Genomic DNA, 18,495 nt, shown 5'->3' on the forward strand with positions numbered 1-18,495 from the left:
CCAAGAGACAATGTGTTGATTAATCCACTGCTCAACAGGAAAGAGTACACTTTGCCAAAGGTGTCAGGTTCAGTTCCCAGCTGTTTCCAGGTAAAATTGTCCCCAGAAGAAGCATCCCACTGATAGGGTGGGATGAAGGGAGGTCAACAGTAGGTGGCAGCAGAGCACAGGCAATTAATTCTAGTTTTGGCCCTATCCTCTTCCCTGCTGAGTTCTACAGGGGCAACACAGAGAAGCTGCCAGCCAGTGCCCTCCTGTGGCCTGGTTGAAAGTAATAATGTGGGCAGAGGGCAGATCAGTGTTGGTGGGGCAGTGCCCCATTCACCCTCACGAACCAACCACCACAGCTCCAAGAGAAGTGTGTCTAGGATTGCACCCTTCGAGAAGAAATGCCTTTGACTTTGGTGAATGGGTTCTCAAAGGCAGGAAAAATATGTGCTTCCTTTTCCCGGTCTCTGTTAGACCTTTGAAACTCAGAGATTCTCGGCAAGGCTTCAGTCGCTGTAATTAAAGCCTGTAGCAGCTGCAAAAAAATAATTATTATTTGATAGATATAATGTCTTTTAAATCTTTGGTCTTTTCCCCCCCTTTTTATCATTTTTTTTGGTCTTTGTTTCAAAATTTTCCTTTTTCCCCTTTCCTTTCTTTTGTATTTAACTCTGAAATACTTACCTCCGTTGTATGTTTGTATCTTTGTATTTTAAACCACTAAAGATTTAATAATTTTTTTAAAAGCCTGTAGCAGCTGCAGCAGCTGTTTCCCTCCCTGACATTTTTTGCTCATTTAGGAACAGCTGGTGCACTATATGGGGCTCCTTGCTTCTCTGATTTTTCAGCACTCAGTTTCCCGACATCCCTGATTAAGGCCTCACTCCTCTTGGGTGTTGTTAAATGGGACAGGTCACACACACAAATAGCTGAAACCAGACAACTAAAATAGAAGCTGCTGGGGGGCGAAATTTCTGAGTTATGTAGGTACTTATTTATTTGCATGTCTAGAGCACCTTTTTTCCAAGGATCTCAAGGTGATGTACAGTGGTACCTCAGGTAACATACGCTTCAGGTTACATACGCTTCAGGTTACAGACTCCGCTAACCCAGAAATAGTGCTTCAGGTTAAGAACTTTGCTTCAGGATGAGAACAGAAATCGTGCTCCGGCGGCACGGCAGCAGCAGGAGGCCCCATTAGCTAAAGTGGTGCTTCAGGTTAAGAACAGTTTCAGGTTAAGAATGGTCCTCCAGAACGAATTACCGTAAGTTCTTAACCTGAGGTACCACTGTATTTGCATGTTTAAGTATCTGACGAAGTGTGCATGCACACGAAAGCTCATACCAAGAACTAACTTAGTTGGTCTTTAAGGTGCTACTGGAAAGAAAATTTTTTTTTTTGTTTTGCATGTTTAGACCACCTTTTTTCCAAGGATCTCAAGGTGATGTATGTGGTTTTCCTTCCTCACAACAACTCTGTGAGGTTGGTTAGGCTAAGAGATGGTGACAGCTCCAATGAACTTCATGGCTGAGTGGGGATTCGAACCCTACTCTCCAACACTCTTAACCATTACGCCATTTCGTAAAATGTGCAATATCTTCTGCAGAATACAGTGAAGGTGTCTGCTTTAATTTATCAATAGGCAGGGAGTTCCAAAGTGTCACACTAAACGACAGAGTGCTCACTGATGTGATGTGGTGTTGGGCTGCTCCGCTAAGTATGTTGTTGTTGTTTAGTCGTGTGCAACTCTTTGTGACCCCCTGGACCAGAGCACGCCAGGCACGCCTGTCTTCCACTGCCTCCCGCAGGTTGGTCAGACTCATGCTGGTAGCTTCGAGAACACTGTCCAACCATCTCGTCCTCTGTCGTCCCCTTCTCCTTGTGCCCTCCATCTTTCCCGACATCAGGGTCTTTTCCAGGGAGTCTTCTCTTATCATGAGGTGGCCAAAGTCTTGGAGCCTCAGCTTCAGGATCTGTCCTTCCAGTGAGCACTCAGGGCTGATTTCCTTCAGAATGGAGAGGTTGGATCTTCTTGCAGTCCATGGGACTCTCAAGAGTCTCCTCCAGCACCATAATTCAAAAGCATCAATTCTTTGGCGATCAGCCTTCTTTATGGTCCAGCTCTCACTTCCATACATCACTACTGTACTGGGAAAACCATACCTGTAACTATACGGACCTTTGTTGGCAAGGTGATGTCTCTGCTTTTTAAGATGCTTTGTATTTGTGAGAAAATGCTGTAACTTTTTTGCGCAGTTACAAGAGCAAAGAAAGATCTAAAAAAATTTTTTTTACAAAGAAACAAACCACCAAATCAGTTGCTCATATTCTCAGCATCCACCGGGCCATTAATAATGAGTGATGGCTTCTCTGCTCCTCTCCCTGCGGGGAAAACCAACCAACCAACCACTCCTAGGTTATGCGTTTCCGAAACCCCTGACGTCTCTTCTTATTTCCCGTGTGGGTATTCGAAGGGTTAAGGCAGCCGAGCGCCGTCGAACGAAACTCCTAGAGAGGCGAAGCGAACTTCGAAGCCGCGCTTTGTGGGAACGGGAGTGGGAGGGAGACTCCAGGGGAGGAGAAGAAGAAGAGGGCGGGGGGGGACTCGAGAGTTCCTTCCGGTTGGAATGCTCGCAGCAGCTGCACAGCAGGAGATGAATGGAGGCCGCGTGGTATGGCAAGGGAAGGTTCGAAGCGGGGATGCGCAGCGGGACGGGGGCGCGCGCAGAGATGCAATGGCAGGGGCGGGAAGGGCGGGGCTGCTTGGGGGGAGGGGGTGCAGGAGGGGTGAAAGCGGTGCAGCCCCCAAGGGAGGTCTCGCCCTCCTCTCCCCCTCTAGGGAGGTCCTGCAGCTGCGCCCCGCGGGCCCAGAGACACCAGCTCTGCACGCAGAGGGTCCCGGGTTCAAATCCTGCCATCCTGATTTCGGGCTGGGAACGCCCCCTGCTTGAAACTCCTGGAGAGGCGCTGCCGGCCAGTGTGGGCAGCGCTGAACTGCATGGATCCCCATGTGCAAGGGGACGCCCTGCGTTCCAATCCGGGAACGGGATGAAGTCATCTCAAATGTGAGGGAGAAGCAGAAGGCGTGCAGAAGGTGGTCCCAGATTCAGCCCCCGACATTTTCATGTAGGGCTGACATCCGGGAGGGCTGCTGCCAGTCAGTGCAGACAACGCTGAGCTAGGTAGAATAATAGAATACAGTGGTACCTCGGGTTACATATGCTTCAGGTTACATACGCTTCAGGTTACAGACTCCGCTAACCCAGAAATAGTACCTCGGGTTAAGAACTTTGCTTCAGGATGAGAACAGAAATCGTACAGCGGCAGCAGGAGGCCCCATTAGCTAAAGTGGTGATTCAGGTTAAGAACAGTTTCAGGTTAAGAACGGACCTCTGGAACGAATTAAGTACTTAACCCGAGGTACCGCTGCAATAGAATTGTAGAGTTGGAAGGGACCCAAAGGTCATCTATTCCTCAGTACAGCCAGAGGCGTAGCCAAGCCATGCATCTCTTCTGGGAATAACACCGTGGATTGGGCACCTGCAGGCTCTGCGGTGCCCGAAAGGGCCCTCAGCTGCTCTACAGCTGAGGAGGAGGTGGTAGACCAGGCATAGGCAAACTTGGCCCTCCAGATGTTTTGGGACTACAGTTCCCATCATCCCTTACCACTGGTCCTCTTAGCTAGGGATCATGGGAGTTGTAGTCCCAAAACATCTGGAGGGCCGAGTTTGCCTATGTCTGTGGGAGACAGACTCCCTGCAGGCTCTGAGTGCTCGCACTGGGATTCTGGTGTGCCCTGCCCCACCCCGCGGGCACCCAGGCGGCCCCAGGCACCCAGGCGGCTAGCTACGCCGCTGGCACTGCAATACCTCAAGGACTGCCTCTCTCCATATGAACTAACCAGACCCTGAAATCATTCACTGAGGCCCTTCCTCCTGTGCCCCCTCCGCAAGAGGTCCAGAGGATGACAACACAAGAACAGGGCCTTCTCTTTCCAAAACCGAAAAAAGAAAAATTACAAACGTCAAATTCAACATTCATATTCATTTTCTAACATAAATCTATTACATAATTAACTAAATTAAAATATACCTAATTACTCTAAACTTCTCTTTGCTGTATACAAATATAACAGTTAGAGATCTTATATCAAAGCTTTTATATTATAAATAATATTTCAAATTCCCCTTCACCCATATGTGATCTCTTTCCCCCCCCCTCTTCTTCTTCTGCCTTGTTGTGTTGTTATAATTTAATCATTGTTCAGCTGATTCTTTTATTATTTCCTTGCTTACCCCTGCACGTTTTACACGTTATCTATTAATATTCCAGTTCCGGAACCATATTTTTTCATATATTCCTTCACTGAAGGTTTTATTTTCTTTTTTAGTGTTCTGTTGAAAGCCGCCCAGAGTGGCTGGGGAAACCCAGCCAGATGGGCGTAGAAGAACTAAATAAATTATTATTATTATTATTTATTACCTGCTTAAGAAAGCTGGAGGGACAGCCAGATGGAGACGCCAGTCACCCACCTGGCATCCAGAGATCTCCATGTGGTCGTAATTGGACCTGCGCCGGTTGCAAAATGAGCCTGGCATCTGGGGGATTTTGAACCCTGCCTAAGAGACTTCTGTTTGGCCACTTCGAGAATGCAGGACTAGACGGTCCTTTGCCCTGATGCAACAGGTCTCTCCTTACGTTGTTTTGTTTTTGTGTCTTTCCTTCAGGAAACAGCTTCTTTGGAACATGATTTGCTCTTGTTTCTAGACACTTGTAGAACCCCAATTAAAATCTGGAGAGAGGCAGAGAGGCCTTGGGAGGCTGCCCTGCAGGAGCGAAGTTGCCGCGATGTCTGCTGATCAGGGAGTGCTGCCAGATTTGGGTGCCACGTTCCCAGCCAAGCTGGATCGGACTGTGCCATCGGTGACGGAGGAGGAAATGGAAGAGAGGGAGGAGGAGGAGGAGGAGGCTGGAGCAGCAGACCCCATGGCGTGGGCAGAAGGAAATGATGGTCCCAGTGTCACCCAGGCCGACAACGTTGGGGATTATTTGCCGAGTTTGCCAGGCCAGCGGGTTAAACACAAACCAGGGCTGTTTGTGGAGTCACAGTGGCGGGAGCTGCCAAGGGCAGCAGACTCCCAGAGCTCCGATGAGAGGAGCCCGCAGAGATTGGACTCTCCACACCAGAAGAATTTCCCGACTTTTCCACCTTCCATCAAACTGGAGACGGAAGCCACCAGATGCCCCACAGAAGAGTGGGAGACCCAAACCCAGCCTGGCCTTGGCAGGGAGTCCCAAGAGGACCCGCCGAGCGTGGACCCCTCTGGGCCCCTGCAGGAAGAAGGGGCCCCAGACGAGGACGCGGTCATTTCGGAGATCCAGCGCCAGCGCTTTCGGCAGTTTTGCTACCGGGAGGCGGAGGGGCCCCAAGAGGCTTGCAGCCGCCTCTGGTTCCTCTGCTGCCGGTGGCTGAAGCCCGAGAGGCACACCAAGGAGCAGATCCTGGAGCTGGTGATCCTGGAGCAGTTCCTGGCCGTCCTGCCGCCGGAGGTGCAGAGCTGGGTCATGGAGGGCTGCCCAAAGAGCTGTGCCCAGGCGGTGGCCCTGGCGGAGGGGTTTCGGCAGAGGAAGAGGAAGCCTGAACAGCTGGAGGAGCAGGTGGGGCTGAGGCGCATTGTTTGGGCATGGATGCATGTGAGTTTTATGCAGCATTGCATAACATTTTTTGGGGGGGAGGGGTGATCCATTTCCTCTTTTGTTTTTTTTGTTTTTTTTATTTAAGTATTCCTTAGACAGTGGGACGTAGGTGGTGCTGTGGGTTAAACCACAGAGCCTAGGACTTGCTGATCAGAAGGTCGGTGGTTTGAATCCCCGTGATGAGGTGAGCTCCCCTTGCTCAGTCCCTGCTCCTGGCAACGTAGCAGTTCAAGAGCACGTCAAAGTGGAAGTAGATAAATAGGTACCGCTCCGGTGGGAAGGTAAACGGCGTTTCCGTGTGCTGCTCTGGTTCGCCAGAAGCGGCTGAGTCATGCTGGCCACATGACCCGGAAGCTGTACGCCGGCTCCCTTGGCCAATAAAGCAAGATGAGCACCGGCAACCCCAGAGTCGGCCACGACCGGACCTAATGGTCAGGGGTCCCTTTACCTTTACTAGACAGCTCAGTATTTAAGTACCGTATTTTTCACACCATAAGACGCACCAGACCATAAGACGCACCTAGTTTTTGGGAGGAGGAAAACAAGAAAAAAAATATTCTGTATCCCAGAAGCCAGAACAGCAAGAGGGATCGCTGTGCAGCGATCCCTCTTGCTGTTCTAGCTTCTGGGATAGCCGCACGAAGCATCTTCAGGGCAGCAGGATGAAGGCTCCCCTGCCCTGAAGAGGTTTCACATGCTGTTCTGGCTTCTGGGATAGCTGCGCAGCCTGCACTTGCTCCATAAGACGCACACACATTTCCCCTTACCTTTTAGGAGGGAAAAGGTGCGTCTTATAGAGCGAAAAATACGTGCTCCCTAGCCAGCATACGAAGAGTCTGGCAGCTGCATCAGACCAATGGCCCATCTAGTCCAGGATCCTCTTTTCACATTGGCCGACTAGATCCCCAGCAGGGGATCTTGTCCCCACAAGCGGCACATGAGCACACTTCGGCTCTGCTCACCAGCAATCTCTACAACAGCCGGTATTCAGAGGCATATACTGCCTCTGACCCACGAGAGGTCCGGAGGGTGGCAATGCAAGAACAGGGCCTTTTCTGCAATGGCTCTCCATCTGTGGAACGCGCTCCCCAGGGAAATTTGCCTGGCGTCTTCATTATACAGTGGACGCTCGGGTTGCGAACGTGATCTGTGCGGGATGCACGTTCGCAACCTGCAGTGTTCGCAACCCGCGTCTGTGCATGCCCGGGTTGCGATTTGGCGCTTCTACGCATGCGTGGCCGCCGAAACCCAGAAGTAACCCGTTCTGGTACTTCCGGGTTTCGGCGGTCTGCAACCCGAGAAAACGCAACCTGAAGTATCAGTAACCCGAGGTACGACTGTACACCTTTAGGCGCCAGGCAAAAATGTTCCTCTTCAACCTGGCATTTGGCTGATTGACATCCTTTTAAAGGTGCTGGGGGAAGGGCAATGATTGGTTTGCTGTCGTTCTTATTTTTATTATCTATTTTGTTGTGTGTTTTTTTTGTATTGTCGTTTTATGTCGTGAACCGGCCTGAGATCTGTGCGTGAAGGGCGGCATACAAATTTAATAGATAACAACAACAACAATAATGTATTAGTAGTTGTATCTATTTCAACTTCATTTTAATATTCTTGCATTGGAACAATGCTGCACTTTGGGGGGGGGTCCAGCATTGTTCAAAAGCATTCTAGATATTTTCTTTGGACCAGACTCCGTTTTGGAGCTGAGCCACCATCAACTCTGGCTATATACAGTGGCACCTCAGGTTACATACGCTTCAGGTTACATATGCTTCAGGTTACAGACTCTGCTAACCCAGAAATAGTACCTCGGGTTAAGAACTTTGCCTCAGGATGAGAACAGAAATCCCGCAGTGGCAGCGGGAGGCCCCATTAGCTAAAGTGGTGCTTCAGGTTAAGAACAGTTTCAGGTTAAGAATGGACCTCCGGAACGAATTAAGTACTTAGCCCGAGGTACCACTGCACTGGAGATCTGCCGCTTTACAGGAGATTCTGTAAAGCAGGGATGTGGCATGACAATTAATAAAATTAATAGAACATAGCCATTGTGGCCATTAGCCATCGATAGCCCTCCCTCCACAAAATTTTCTAATCCTCTTAAAGCCCTCAGAGTTGGTGGCCATCACTGCCTCCTTTGGAAACACGCCTTATAGTTTAACCATGTGCTGCTTGCAGATGGACTTCCTTTTACATGTTCTCCTAACTTTTGGCCCAAATCTGCCATCTGCACTTGTTGGTTACTCTCTGCGCTAGCTACCGTCCCCTTCCCACCTCACCTGTATGAAATTTGATGAGAATTCAGGTTCCCTCTGTCGTTGAAATTCCACTCAATATTGATCCAGAGCAGATTCTAGTGTATAGTTAGCAGAGTAAAAACTTAAACACGTTGTGGGATTCCCAAAAAATAAACCAAAGGAAATGGATATTTCATCCAGTAGAGCTTTACTACCACTGAAGGCAAATGAGCATAATGGTCACAAATCCAGTTAAGCAGACTTAACTTAAACTTACAATAACTTATAATAAGACTAAAGGCTTAACATTATCTATGTACAGAACACCACATTAGGAGGAACAGAGACAGAAAGAGAAAGTGTGAGACCCAGGCCCTTCTGGCCTTATTATTACAGTCAGCATAACCTTGACAGAAAGAGATAACAGGACCAGTTTAAGCCAGCTGTACTCAGCTTCTCTGAAGGAAAGGAATAACCCAAACATCATTAACCTTCTGCTTGTTTCTTTCACGCAGAGAAGAAACCTTCTAGGACCCTCTTGAACTATAATAATAATAATAATAATAAATTTTATTTATACCCGCCCTCGCCAGCCAAAACCGGGCTCAGGGCGGCTAACACCAGATATAAAACAGTTGATTGAAATACAACTTAAAAAACAAGATTAAAATATAACATTAAAATGCAGCCTCATTTCTGCAGAAACTCAAAAACTTTTTTTGGGATGAACCATCAAGTCTTTACCAAGGCTAACTATCCAGACTGGTCCTACGTGGGCCAGAAAAAAGCCAGGGAAGTCCCCAAGCAGGAGTTCCATCACAGAATAGGAAAGATCTCTATACATCAGATCAATACTTTCTGTACTAAGAAATGCAAACTGACACCCTAGTCCTGCCCTTTCCTGCTCTCTGTCCCTCTGTGCCAGATGGGATCTTTGTTTTTGTTTCAGGTGCCGGCAAAAGAGAGAGGCCTGGATTTCGCTGCGGCAGAAGAGGCTCTGCTGGACTGTGACCCGAACCGGGCGTTTGGGGAGGGTGACACGGTTGCCACCAGCTTGCTGGGTAAGGATTAGCAGGGTTTTGGACGCTTTGAAGCCATCACAGTCTTTATCGGGAGGTGGGATGAGGCCTAGATGGACAGGCCTAAGGTCCAGGACTGGCCTAAGGTCCAATGAGGCAGGGTCCTCAATCTGTGTATGCCAGAGATGGGGCAGAAAGTGGATTGTGATTATTTCTTGGTAGTTCACCTGAAGACCGATGCATTTCTGACTCGCAAGGATTTAGCAACAGCAACAGGAGAAAGACTCCCTCCTCAAAAGTTTGGGAGTCAAAATGTCTTGTTGGAGTAACTCAGGTGGTGTTTTTTTAAGGGTCTCCCATTTGCTTGTTTTTGTTTTTTAAATATTTATTGAGAATTTTCAATAAAGGTGTAGAGACAGCAAAACAAGAAACAATAATTGGGTATACAGACAGAAACAATAATTGGGTATACAGACAGAAACAATAATTGGGTATACAGAATTCTAGAATCATAGAATCTATGCCCTGCAATGCAGGAATCTTTTGCCCAAGGTGGGACTCAAACCCACAACCATTGTTGGTGTTGCGGTTAGGGCGGATAACTAGGACCAAGTGGAACACAGCTTGAGACGCGCTCTCTCTCTCTCTCTCTTTTTAAAATATTTTTTATTGAATGATTTTATGTGACAAAAAACATTACAAGCATACTACCACAAAATATAATTGAGAAATAAAAATTACATACATCAATATTTTGTTTGTTATTTGTTATTTACCATCTTATTTCCTCCCAAACATTCCATACAAAACACACACCCGCAGAAACACATACACACACACACATATATAAATAAAATAATAGTGATAATAATGAAAATACCGTATTTTTCGCTCCATAACATGCAGATTTTTCCTCCTAGAAAGTAGGGGGAAATGTCTGTGCGTGTTATGGAGCGAATGCCTACAGATGGCGGGGGAATCTGCTGCAGTTGTGAGCAGTCCGTGGCTCGCTTTGAAACAGTAAGCGGCTCCTGTCAGCTAGCGGAGCCGGGGAGGAGGGAGAGAAGCAGAGCGGGGTTGGCTGCTTTAAAACAACCCCGTCCTCTATGTTCCTCTCTCCTCCCCACTGAGCTGCTAAGTAGCAGCAAAGCTTTTCAGCCAGCCTAGCCGGGAGGAGGGAGAGAAGCAGAGCGGGGTTGGCTGCTTTAAAACAACCCCATGCTCTCTGTCCCTGCCTGCAGTTTTTTGCTGTCCGATTTTGGATTAGCCACTGTAGGGGCTGTGTGTGTGTGTGCTTGAGCTATCGTTCTCCTCCTCCTGCTTCCCGTTCACTCTCCCTGCGCCCCTGCGCTCTCCCTCCGACTTTAGGATTGACACTCTGTGTGTCTGTGTGTGTGAGAGAGGGCTCCTTCTCCTTCTCTTGCTTCCCGTTCACTCTCCCTGCGCCCCTGCGCTCTCCCTCCGTCTTTAGAATTGACACTCTGTGTGTGAGAGAGAGGGCTCCTTCTCCTTCTCTTGCTTCCTGTTCACTCTCCCTGCGCCCCTGCGCTCTCCCTGCGCCCCTGCGACTTTAGAATTGACACTCTGTGTGTCTGTGTCTGTGTGAGGGCTCCTTCTCCTTCTCTTGCTTCCGTTCACTCTCCCTGCGCCCCTGCGACTTTAGAATCGACACTCTGTGTGTCTCTGTGTGTGTGAGGGCTCCTTCTCCTTTTCTTGCTTCCCGTTCACTCCCCCAGCACCCCTGTGACTTTAGGGCCAGTTCTCTCTCTGCGTGTGTGTGTGTTTTGACCTCACTGCGCTTGTTGGGGGAGAGTGTTGGTCGCAATTTTTCTTGATTTGTCTCAGAGTGGTTACTATCATGGTTTCCTTGCCGGGGAGGAGGGAGAGACGCAGAGCCTGCTTGTTCTAAAGGAGCAAAGCCAGAGAGGAGCCTCTCCTGCATTATTAGCAGCATCCTTCTCCACACACCCCACGCGTGCTCCTTGTCCCTTGAGTTCTTTTCCTTCCCTCCCCACTTAAAACGTGGTTACAAAGCACGGATCCACATGGATCCTCAGGATTTTTGCACTAGGTCACCCCAAATTCACCATCAGATCACATAGCATATCCATGGCTACAGCCTGCACCAAAAAACACACGCACCCACTGTTTCATGGGGCTGCAATGGCGCAAAAACGTGGTTACAAAGCATGCATCCACATGGATCCTCAGGATTTTTGCATTGGGCTACCCCAAACTCACCGTCAGATCACATGTCTGTGGCCACAGCATGAACCACAAAAATCATACATCCACTGTTTCGTTTGGAATATTTTTTTCTTGTTTTCCTCCTCTAAAAACTACGTGCGTGTTATGGTCAGGTGCGTGTTATAGAGCGAAAAATACGGTAAATATTTTCCCCCTTTTATCTTACAAAATCTTTTCTTCAATTTTGACTTCCTGTCAAGTCCCTTCGCATATATTTTATCTTACAATTGAATGTACACAAAACAATAAACCATTCTATATAGATTTTCCAATACATTCAGAAAACATAATAAATCCTTAATTGTTGTCCACCTCCTTTCACTTCCTTTGTCATTCAAACGCTAGCACGGAGTCAAAACTATTAGTGTATTTTTGAACAACTCTCTCTCTCTCTCTCGCCTACCTCACCAGGTTGTTCTGTGGATAAAAGTTAGCGTGGATCATGCCACCATGATCTCCTCAGGGTGAAACACAGGATATAAATGCAGCAAATAAATAAAAGCAGCATACGGTTCTTTTCTTACCACCCCTTCCTCTTCCATCCTCACAAGAACCCTGTGAGGTAGCTCAGACAGAGAGGCAGCAACTGGCCCAGTGAGCTGCATGTCTGGATTTGAACACAGATCTTCCTGGCAACATAGGTGGGCCCATGTATGATGATTGCCGTAGCTCATTTTGAACCCTAAGCAGGCTTTCAAATTCTTCTGCCCTGTGTGGTGTAGTGGTTAAGATCGGTGGACTCGTAATCTGGTGAACCAGATTCGCGTCTCTGCTCCTCCACATGCAGTTGCTGGGTGACCTTGGGCCAGTCACACTTCTCTGAAGTCTCTCAGCCCCACTCACCTCACAGAGTGTTTGCTGTGGGGGAGGAAGGGAAAGGAGAATGTTAGCCGTTTTGAGACTCTTTAAAGGGAGTGAAAGGCGGGATATAAAATCCAAACTCTTCCTTCTTCTTCTTTCTGTCTACCTCAGCAGGCGAGGAGCCGATGACCCCCAATGAAGAGCGAGATCGGCCGGAGCGTTCCGATGACGAAGACGAAACAAGCGGGGTTGTGATGGGCAGCCTGGAAGAGGAGGGGGAGCCCCGGTGCGTTAAGCCCGAAGAGGCCTCTGGAAGTTGGCCGGGGCCCAAGGAGCTTCAAGGAAGTTCCCCAGTGGTGAAGCCCGTTTCTCCTCAGGAGAGGGACGAGACGCTCGGTGAAACCGTGAGCCAGCCGAGGATCCACACAGTGAAGAACGAGGACGCCGGCATTGAAGACGCTGGCGGCTTCCCGGACAGCTCGAGCATTATCGAGTTCAAGGTGACGCACACGGGCGACATGCCTTACAAGTGCCTGGACTGCGGGAAGAGCTTCAATTACAGCACCAGCCTCGTCCGGCACCAGAGGATCCACACAGGGGAGAAGCCGTACAAGTGCTTGGACTGCGGCAAGTGTTTCTGCCAGAGCTCGGGCCTGACGATCCACCAGAGGATCCACGCTGGGGAGAAGGCCTACCAGTGCCTGGACTGCGGGAAGAGCTTCCGGGTCAAGTCTCACCTGGTCCGGCACTCCATCATCCACAAGGGAGAGAAGCCGTACAAGTGTTTGGAGTGCGGCGTCGGCTTCTGTGAGAGGTCAGAGCTGAGGATCCACCAGAGGATCCACACGGGCGAGAAGCCGTACAACTGCGCCGACTGCGGGAAGAACTTCTGCCGGAAGGCGGATCTCACCCTTCATCAGAGAATCCACACGGGGGAAATGCCCTACACGTGCCTGGAGTGCGGGAAAGGCTTCCGGTGGAGCTCGAACCTCATCACGCACCAGAAGACGCACTCCGGGGTGAAGCCTTTTGAGTGCGCCGAGTGCGGGAAGAGCTACTATTCCAACATGAGCCTTATCCGTCATCAGAGAGTCCACACGGGGGGAACCCCGTACATCTGCTCAGACTGCGGGAAAAGCTTCTGCGACAGCACCAGCCTCACCAGGCACCAGAAGATCCACACGGGCGAGAAGCCCTACGTCTGCCTGGATTGCGGGAAGAGCTTCAACCGGAACTCCAACCTTATCTCTCATCAGAGAACCCACACGGGGGCCAAGCCGTTTCTGTGCGCGGACTGCGGGAAGAACTTCAGGTCCAAGTCGGAACTGCACAGGCATCACACGGTCCATGCGGGAGAGAAGGGCGAGAAAAGCACGGCCGGCGGGGATCCCGAGGTTCTTCCTCGCGAGAAAACCCACAGCGAGCAGGAAGTTAGAAACGAATAGAGGAGCGCCGGGGAAGAGATCTCTTTCTTCTAAGAATGTACTAATCCGTGCAATGTATCACCCTGCCCGTTGATGTACTTTGACACTCTGCCTTGCCTTTTTCTTCTCTTCCCTTGCAGTCCCAAGAATTTAGGTTTCTATCCTTCTCGATTTGGACAACCATCGTTACATCTCATGCCAGCTTCTTAATTTTTCTCCTCCCCTTGGGGTTCATGAGAAACCCTCCCCCCCAAAAAACCCCTTCCCCTCTTTCTTCCCCCTGCCCCGGGGTAGGGGGGTTCGTGGGAAACGTTTTTTAAAAACTGCCTGTTTCGCTCTTCTCCCTGCTCAAGCTGGGATCCGCAGGAAACTTAAAATGACAACTTCTCCATTTTTTATTTTTTTGAAAATCATGTTGTTATGTGCTGATTATATCATGAATTGCTAATTGCATGATTTGAAATAATTATATTCCCTTTTCTGTTTTTTTAAAAAACACTAATCTTTTTGGCATTTTGGCATTTTCCTTTTGGGCACTTGGCCAGCACCACATTCCAGGATCTGCTGTGGTCTGGCTGCTTCTATGCCTTGGTAACTGAGCTCAGCTTCTGCTGATAATCTCTCTCTCCGCCCAGAGACTGGCAGGAGACCTTGCACTCTCAATCCTACAGGGGCGTGTCTTAAAAATCACGCAAGGTTTGCTACTCAGATCTATCTATCAGCAGCATATAGGGATGAAAAATGGCTAATACTCTAAGTATTTAAATAATGTAGGGTTTTATTTTGTTCTTTTTGAAGTACTTACTCCTAAGTTATCAGGAAATGTTTTGAAGGCCTGAAAGGCAGAAACTTAATAATATTGTTTAAGATTAAGCTTCCTTCCTAACAAACTATGTCTGAGTTCCTCTTAAGAACCCTTTCCTGTATGTCTGTTTTAAAAAAAATATGTTGCTTTGCTCCTGTTATGTCTTGCATGATATTCCTTAGGTGGCGATTTATTCTTCTTTCCCCCTCTCCTCCATAGCTAACATGTTCTGAACATGTTTATTCAGTAAAAATTGTCTAAAGATCTGTTCCAGACGTAGTCATTATCACCTGGGTTGTATTATTATTATTATTATTATTATTATTATTATTATTATTATTATTATTTCATTTATGACTCATTTTCTGTGAAGCATCTCAAAGTGATTTCACAATACAATGCATGAAATCTATTGGAAAAACCATTATTATACATAAAAACATTATCGCATCTAACACACAAACAGACTGGGGTAAAAATTATCGACCTGTAAGTCTTGTTGAAAAAGGGGGAAATCTAGGAATAAAAGCAGAGTGATCCATTCTTATGATTATCCCCCAAAATGGATAGAACTGCAGTGTTTTCGGAGAGGGCGGCGATTTATGCTTTAAGGCAAATGTGGGGAATCTCTGGCTATTGCAGATGTTGCTGATGACATCTCCCATCAGCCCTGCCCAGTGGGCATCCTTGCAAGAACCAATCAGAGTTTTAGTTTAGCAGCCTCAGCTCCTCCCTGCTTTAAAGGAAGGAAGGTGGTCCATTCTGGACTTAAGTAATATATTACATAAATTGTTAGGCATGCATTTTAAAAAGGTAAAGGACCCCTGGTCCAGTCAAAGGCGACTTAGGGGGTTGCGGCGCTCATCTAGCTTTCAGGCCGAGGGAGCCAGCGTTTGTCCACAGACAGCTTTCCGGGTCGTTGGCCAGCATGACTAAATCGCTTCTGGCACAACGGGACACCGTGACAGAAACCAGAGCACACAGAAACGCCGTTTACCTTCTTGCCACAGCAGTACCTATTTATCTACTTGCTCTGGCGTGCTTTTGAACTGCTAGGCTGGCAGGAGCTGGGACAGAGCAACGGGAGCTCACTCCGTCACGGGGACTCGAACCGTTGACCTTCCAGTCAGCAAGCCCAAGAGGCTCAGTGGTTTAGAGGCTCAGTGGTTTAACAACAATAAACCTTGAGACTTTGCCTTGAGGCTTCCGCTGGACTCGCTGCTGAGATGAAATGGACAAGGGGCTTCTCTTTAGACTTCGTCTGTGTTTACCCAGAAAGCTTAAAGTGGTTTTTGTTTCCATTGATTTGTGTTTGCCTTGAGAATTTCTTGGTTTAACTTCATGAAGACATTGTGCACAACAGGAGTGCCCAGACTTCCAGCAATTTTTGTGTGCGTGTTTTAAATTGTAAAAAGGGATCGTAATATGTAATGGGAAGGTGAGAGAGATTAAAGTTTTACTCTGGATTTACTTCTGAGTAGGCATGCATAGGATTGCACTGCATAAATCCCTGAAGCAATAAAAGTGTTGATGCCTGCTGATCACATTCAGAGTACAGTGGTACCTCGGGTTAAGTACTTAATTCATTCCAGAGGTCTGTACTTAACCTGAAACTGTTATTAACCTGAAGCACCACTTTAGCTAATGGGGCCTCCCGCTGCCGCCGCGCTGCCGGAGCACGGTTTCTGTTCTCAACCTGAAGCAAAGTTCTTAACCTGAAGCACTATTTCTGGGTTAGCGGAGTATGTAACCTGAAGCGTATGTAACCTGAGGTACCACTGTAATCTGAAGTCCTCCCATGGACTGGAGAAGACAACTGGAGATCATGTCTCCTTTTAAAGTATAAGTTGAAAAAAGTCTTTGCACAGGATATTAACAGTGAAATCCTATATTTGTTTACTCAGAAATAAGTCCCGCTGAGTTCAGTCTGGCCTATTCCCAGGTAAGTGGCCATAGGATCATAGCCAAAGACAAGGAGGTCAAGTCTCTTTTACCACTCTGCTCCTTCTAAGATAGTTTGTCAAGCACTGAGCCCTCACCTGTTGGTTCCTAGAAGTTGTCAGCATACAACAGAAGCCACACCCTGGGAAACTAGCCAATGAGTCTCAGACCCTCAGGGAGTTAGGAACTTCCCCTTCAAGGCAGATTGAACTGAGAGACCAGGAGTGAGTCCAGCGGTCAAGAAGGAGGTTTTTTCAAGTGCTGCAGAGGGAAGTGAGGAGAAGTTGAGGCTGATCAACCTGGGGAAGGTAGCTCATCTAGAAGGAAAACTCTGGTCCTAAACCTCCACTGCCTTGCGGGATATCTTCAGGAGAAGAAAGGCTCAAGAGTGGTTGGGGAAACCCAGCCAGATGGACGGGGTATAAATAATAAGTTGTTGTTGTTGTTGTTATTTAAAGGTAAAGGGACCCCTGACCATTAGGTCCAGTCGTGGCTGACTCTGGGGTTGCGGCGCTCATCTCGCTTTATTGGCCAAGGGAGCTGGCGTACAGCATCCCAGTCATGTGGCCACCATGACTAAGCCGCTTCTGGTGAACCAGAGCAGGGCACGGAAACGCCGTTTACCTTCCCACCGGTGCGGTACCTATTTATCTACTCGCACTTTGACGTGCTTTCGAACTGCTAGGTTGGCAGGAGCAGGGACCGAGCAACAGGAGCTCACCCTGTCGCGGGGATTCGAACCGCCGACCTTCTGATCGGCAAATCGTAGGCTCTGTGGTTTAGACCACAGTGCCACCCGCGTCCCTTTTATTATTATTATATAACCCAACACAAATCCAGAGTTGAGATGAGATCAGGGGAACAGGAAGAAAGGATTCACAGTGGTACCTTGGTTTACAAACAGTCTGGTTTGCATACGTTTTGGATTACAAACATGTCAAACCCGAAAGTGCGTGTTCTGGTTTGCAAACTTTTTTGGGATTACAACCACCTTTTTTTTTTTGGATTACGAACAAATACTTTTGGGAGGCCCCATTGGCGAAAGCGCGCCTTGGGTTACAACCTGTTTTGGTTTACAAACGGACCTCCAGAACGGATTATGGTTGTAAACCAAGGTACCACTGTAATCGAATGTATACAGTATTCCTAAGAGATGACATGCATATCAGCAAGTCCCAGAAGTCAGAGGCGTGTTTGTGTTCTGTGAATGCCCAGTCCAGGAAACAGTTCTTGATACGTATAAAAAGGTAAAGGGACCCCTGACCATTAGGTCCAGTCGTGACCGACTCTGGGGTTGCTGCGCTCATCTTGCTTTATTGGCTGAGGGAGCTTCTGGGTCATGTGGCCAGCAGGACTAAGCCGCTTCTGGGGAACCAGAGCAGCGCACGGAAACGCCGTTTACCTTCCTGCCCGAGCAGTACCTATTTATCTACTTGCTTTCGAACTGCTAGGTGGGCAGGAGCTGGGACCGAACAACGGGAGCTCACCCTGTCGTGTGGATTCGAACCGCCGACCTTCTGATCGGCAAGTCCTAGGCTCTGTGGTTTAACCCAACGTATACGCACCACAAATTTAAAGCACACCCCCGCCACACACAAACGAAAAAGAAACCTTGGTACTGTGGCTTACTCCTCACAGAGCCATGCAGCTATTAGATGCACAGAAGCAAGGGGCAGCAAGCAAAACTGGCCACCTTGCAGAACTCCCTCGGCCTTCTCTAGGCAGCTTGGGGCACTAGGGCCAGGCAATACCAGCTTTCCAACATCGCAGTGTATCGCCAGCCAAAAAAAACCAACAAGATGCATTGGCCTCTGCCTGCGAGGCACCGGGTGAAACTGCCCCAGCTCTCACCTTAATGCTCCTCCTACCAGTGTCAGGCTGTATATTGATATATCGCCCAGGCCTTTGGGGCACCTCATTACCCTGCCCTTTGGCAACCCAGATGTGTCTTTTTCCAGGGCCTATCCTATTCCTGTGACTGTAATTTGTTTCAAGCTGTTTTTAATTTCTGAATTTTAAACTGTCCCCACCTGCCCTGCGTCCTGCAAGAAGCCAAGTTACAGGGAACCAGGCAGAGGGCCTTCTCGGTGGTGGCACCTGCCCTGTGGAATGCCCTCCCACCAGATGTCAAAGAGAATGACAACTACCAGACTTTTAGAATAATAATAATAATAATAATAATAATGATGATGATGATGATGATGATGCCTCGGTCCAGTATACCTGAAGGAGCGTCTCCACCCCCCCATCATTTTGTCCGGATACTGAGGTCCAGCTCCGAGGGCCTTCTGGCGGTTCCCTCACTGCGAGAAGCCAAGTTACAGGGAACCAGGCA

The 18,495-nt window shown here is 48.4% G+C and overlaps 2 protein-coding genes across 3 annotated transcripts in view; one reads left to right on the forward strand and one right to left on the reverse strand.

Moving 5' to 3' along the window:
- The window catches only part of LOC310756746 (uncharacterized protein), a 1,375,527-nt gene that overhangs the window by 497,260 nt on the left and 859,772 nt on the right, over positions 1-18,495 (reverse strand). The window lies entirely within an intron of this gene.
- Positions 2,518-14,640, forward strand: LOC310756603 (uncharacterized protein). 2 transcript variants are annotated; one of them, XM_083600933.1, is made up of 4 exons: positions 2,518-2,661; positions 4,717-5,647; positions 8,873-8,984; positions 12,162-14,640. In XM_083600933.1, exons 2-4 carry the CDS (start codon positions 4,838-4,840, stop codon positions 13,433-13,435), a joined length of 2,196 nt encoding a protein of 731 aa, XP_083457059.1. In that variant the 5' UTR covers positions 2,518-2,661; positions 4,717-4,837; the 3' UTR covers positions 13,436-14,640. The 2 variants fall into 2 exon arrangements, with proteins under 2 accessions (XP_083457059.1, XP_083457060.1); XM_083600934.1 differs by having other exon boundaries at positions 12,165-14,640.

The sequence above is a fragment of the Podarcis filfolensis genome, assembly GCF_964270895.1.
Source record: "Podarcis filfolensis genome assembly, chromosome: 2".
NCBI lineage: Eukaryota > Metazoa > Chordata > Lepidosauria > Squamata > Lacertidae > Podarcis > Podarcis filfolensis.

Bases quoted from the DNA above. Each gene is read 5' to 3' on its own strand.
- LOC310756603 (XM_083600933.1), top strand. From the start codon at position 4,838: ATGTCTGCTGATCAGGGAGTGCTGCCAGATTTGGGTGCCACGTTCCCA. The intron at 5,648-8,872 runs GTGGGGCTGAGG...TTTTTGTTTCAG, and splicing joins CTGAACAGCTGGAGGAGCAG to GTGCCGGCAAAAGAGAGAGG. The intron at 8,985-12,161 runs GTAAGGATTAGC...TGTCTACCTCAG, and splicing joins GGTTGCCACCAGCTTGCTGG to CAGGCGAGGAGCCGATGACC.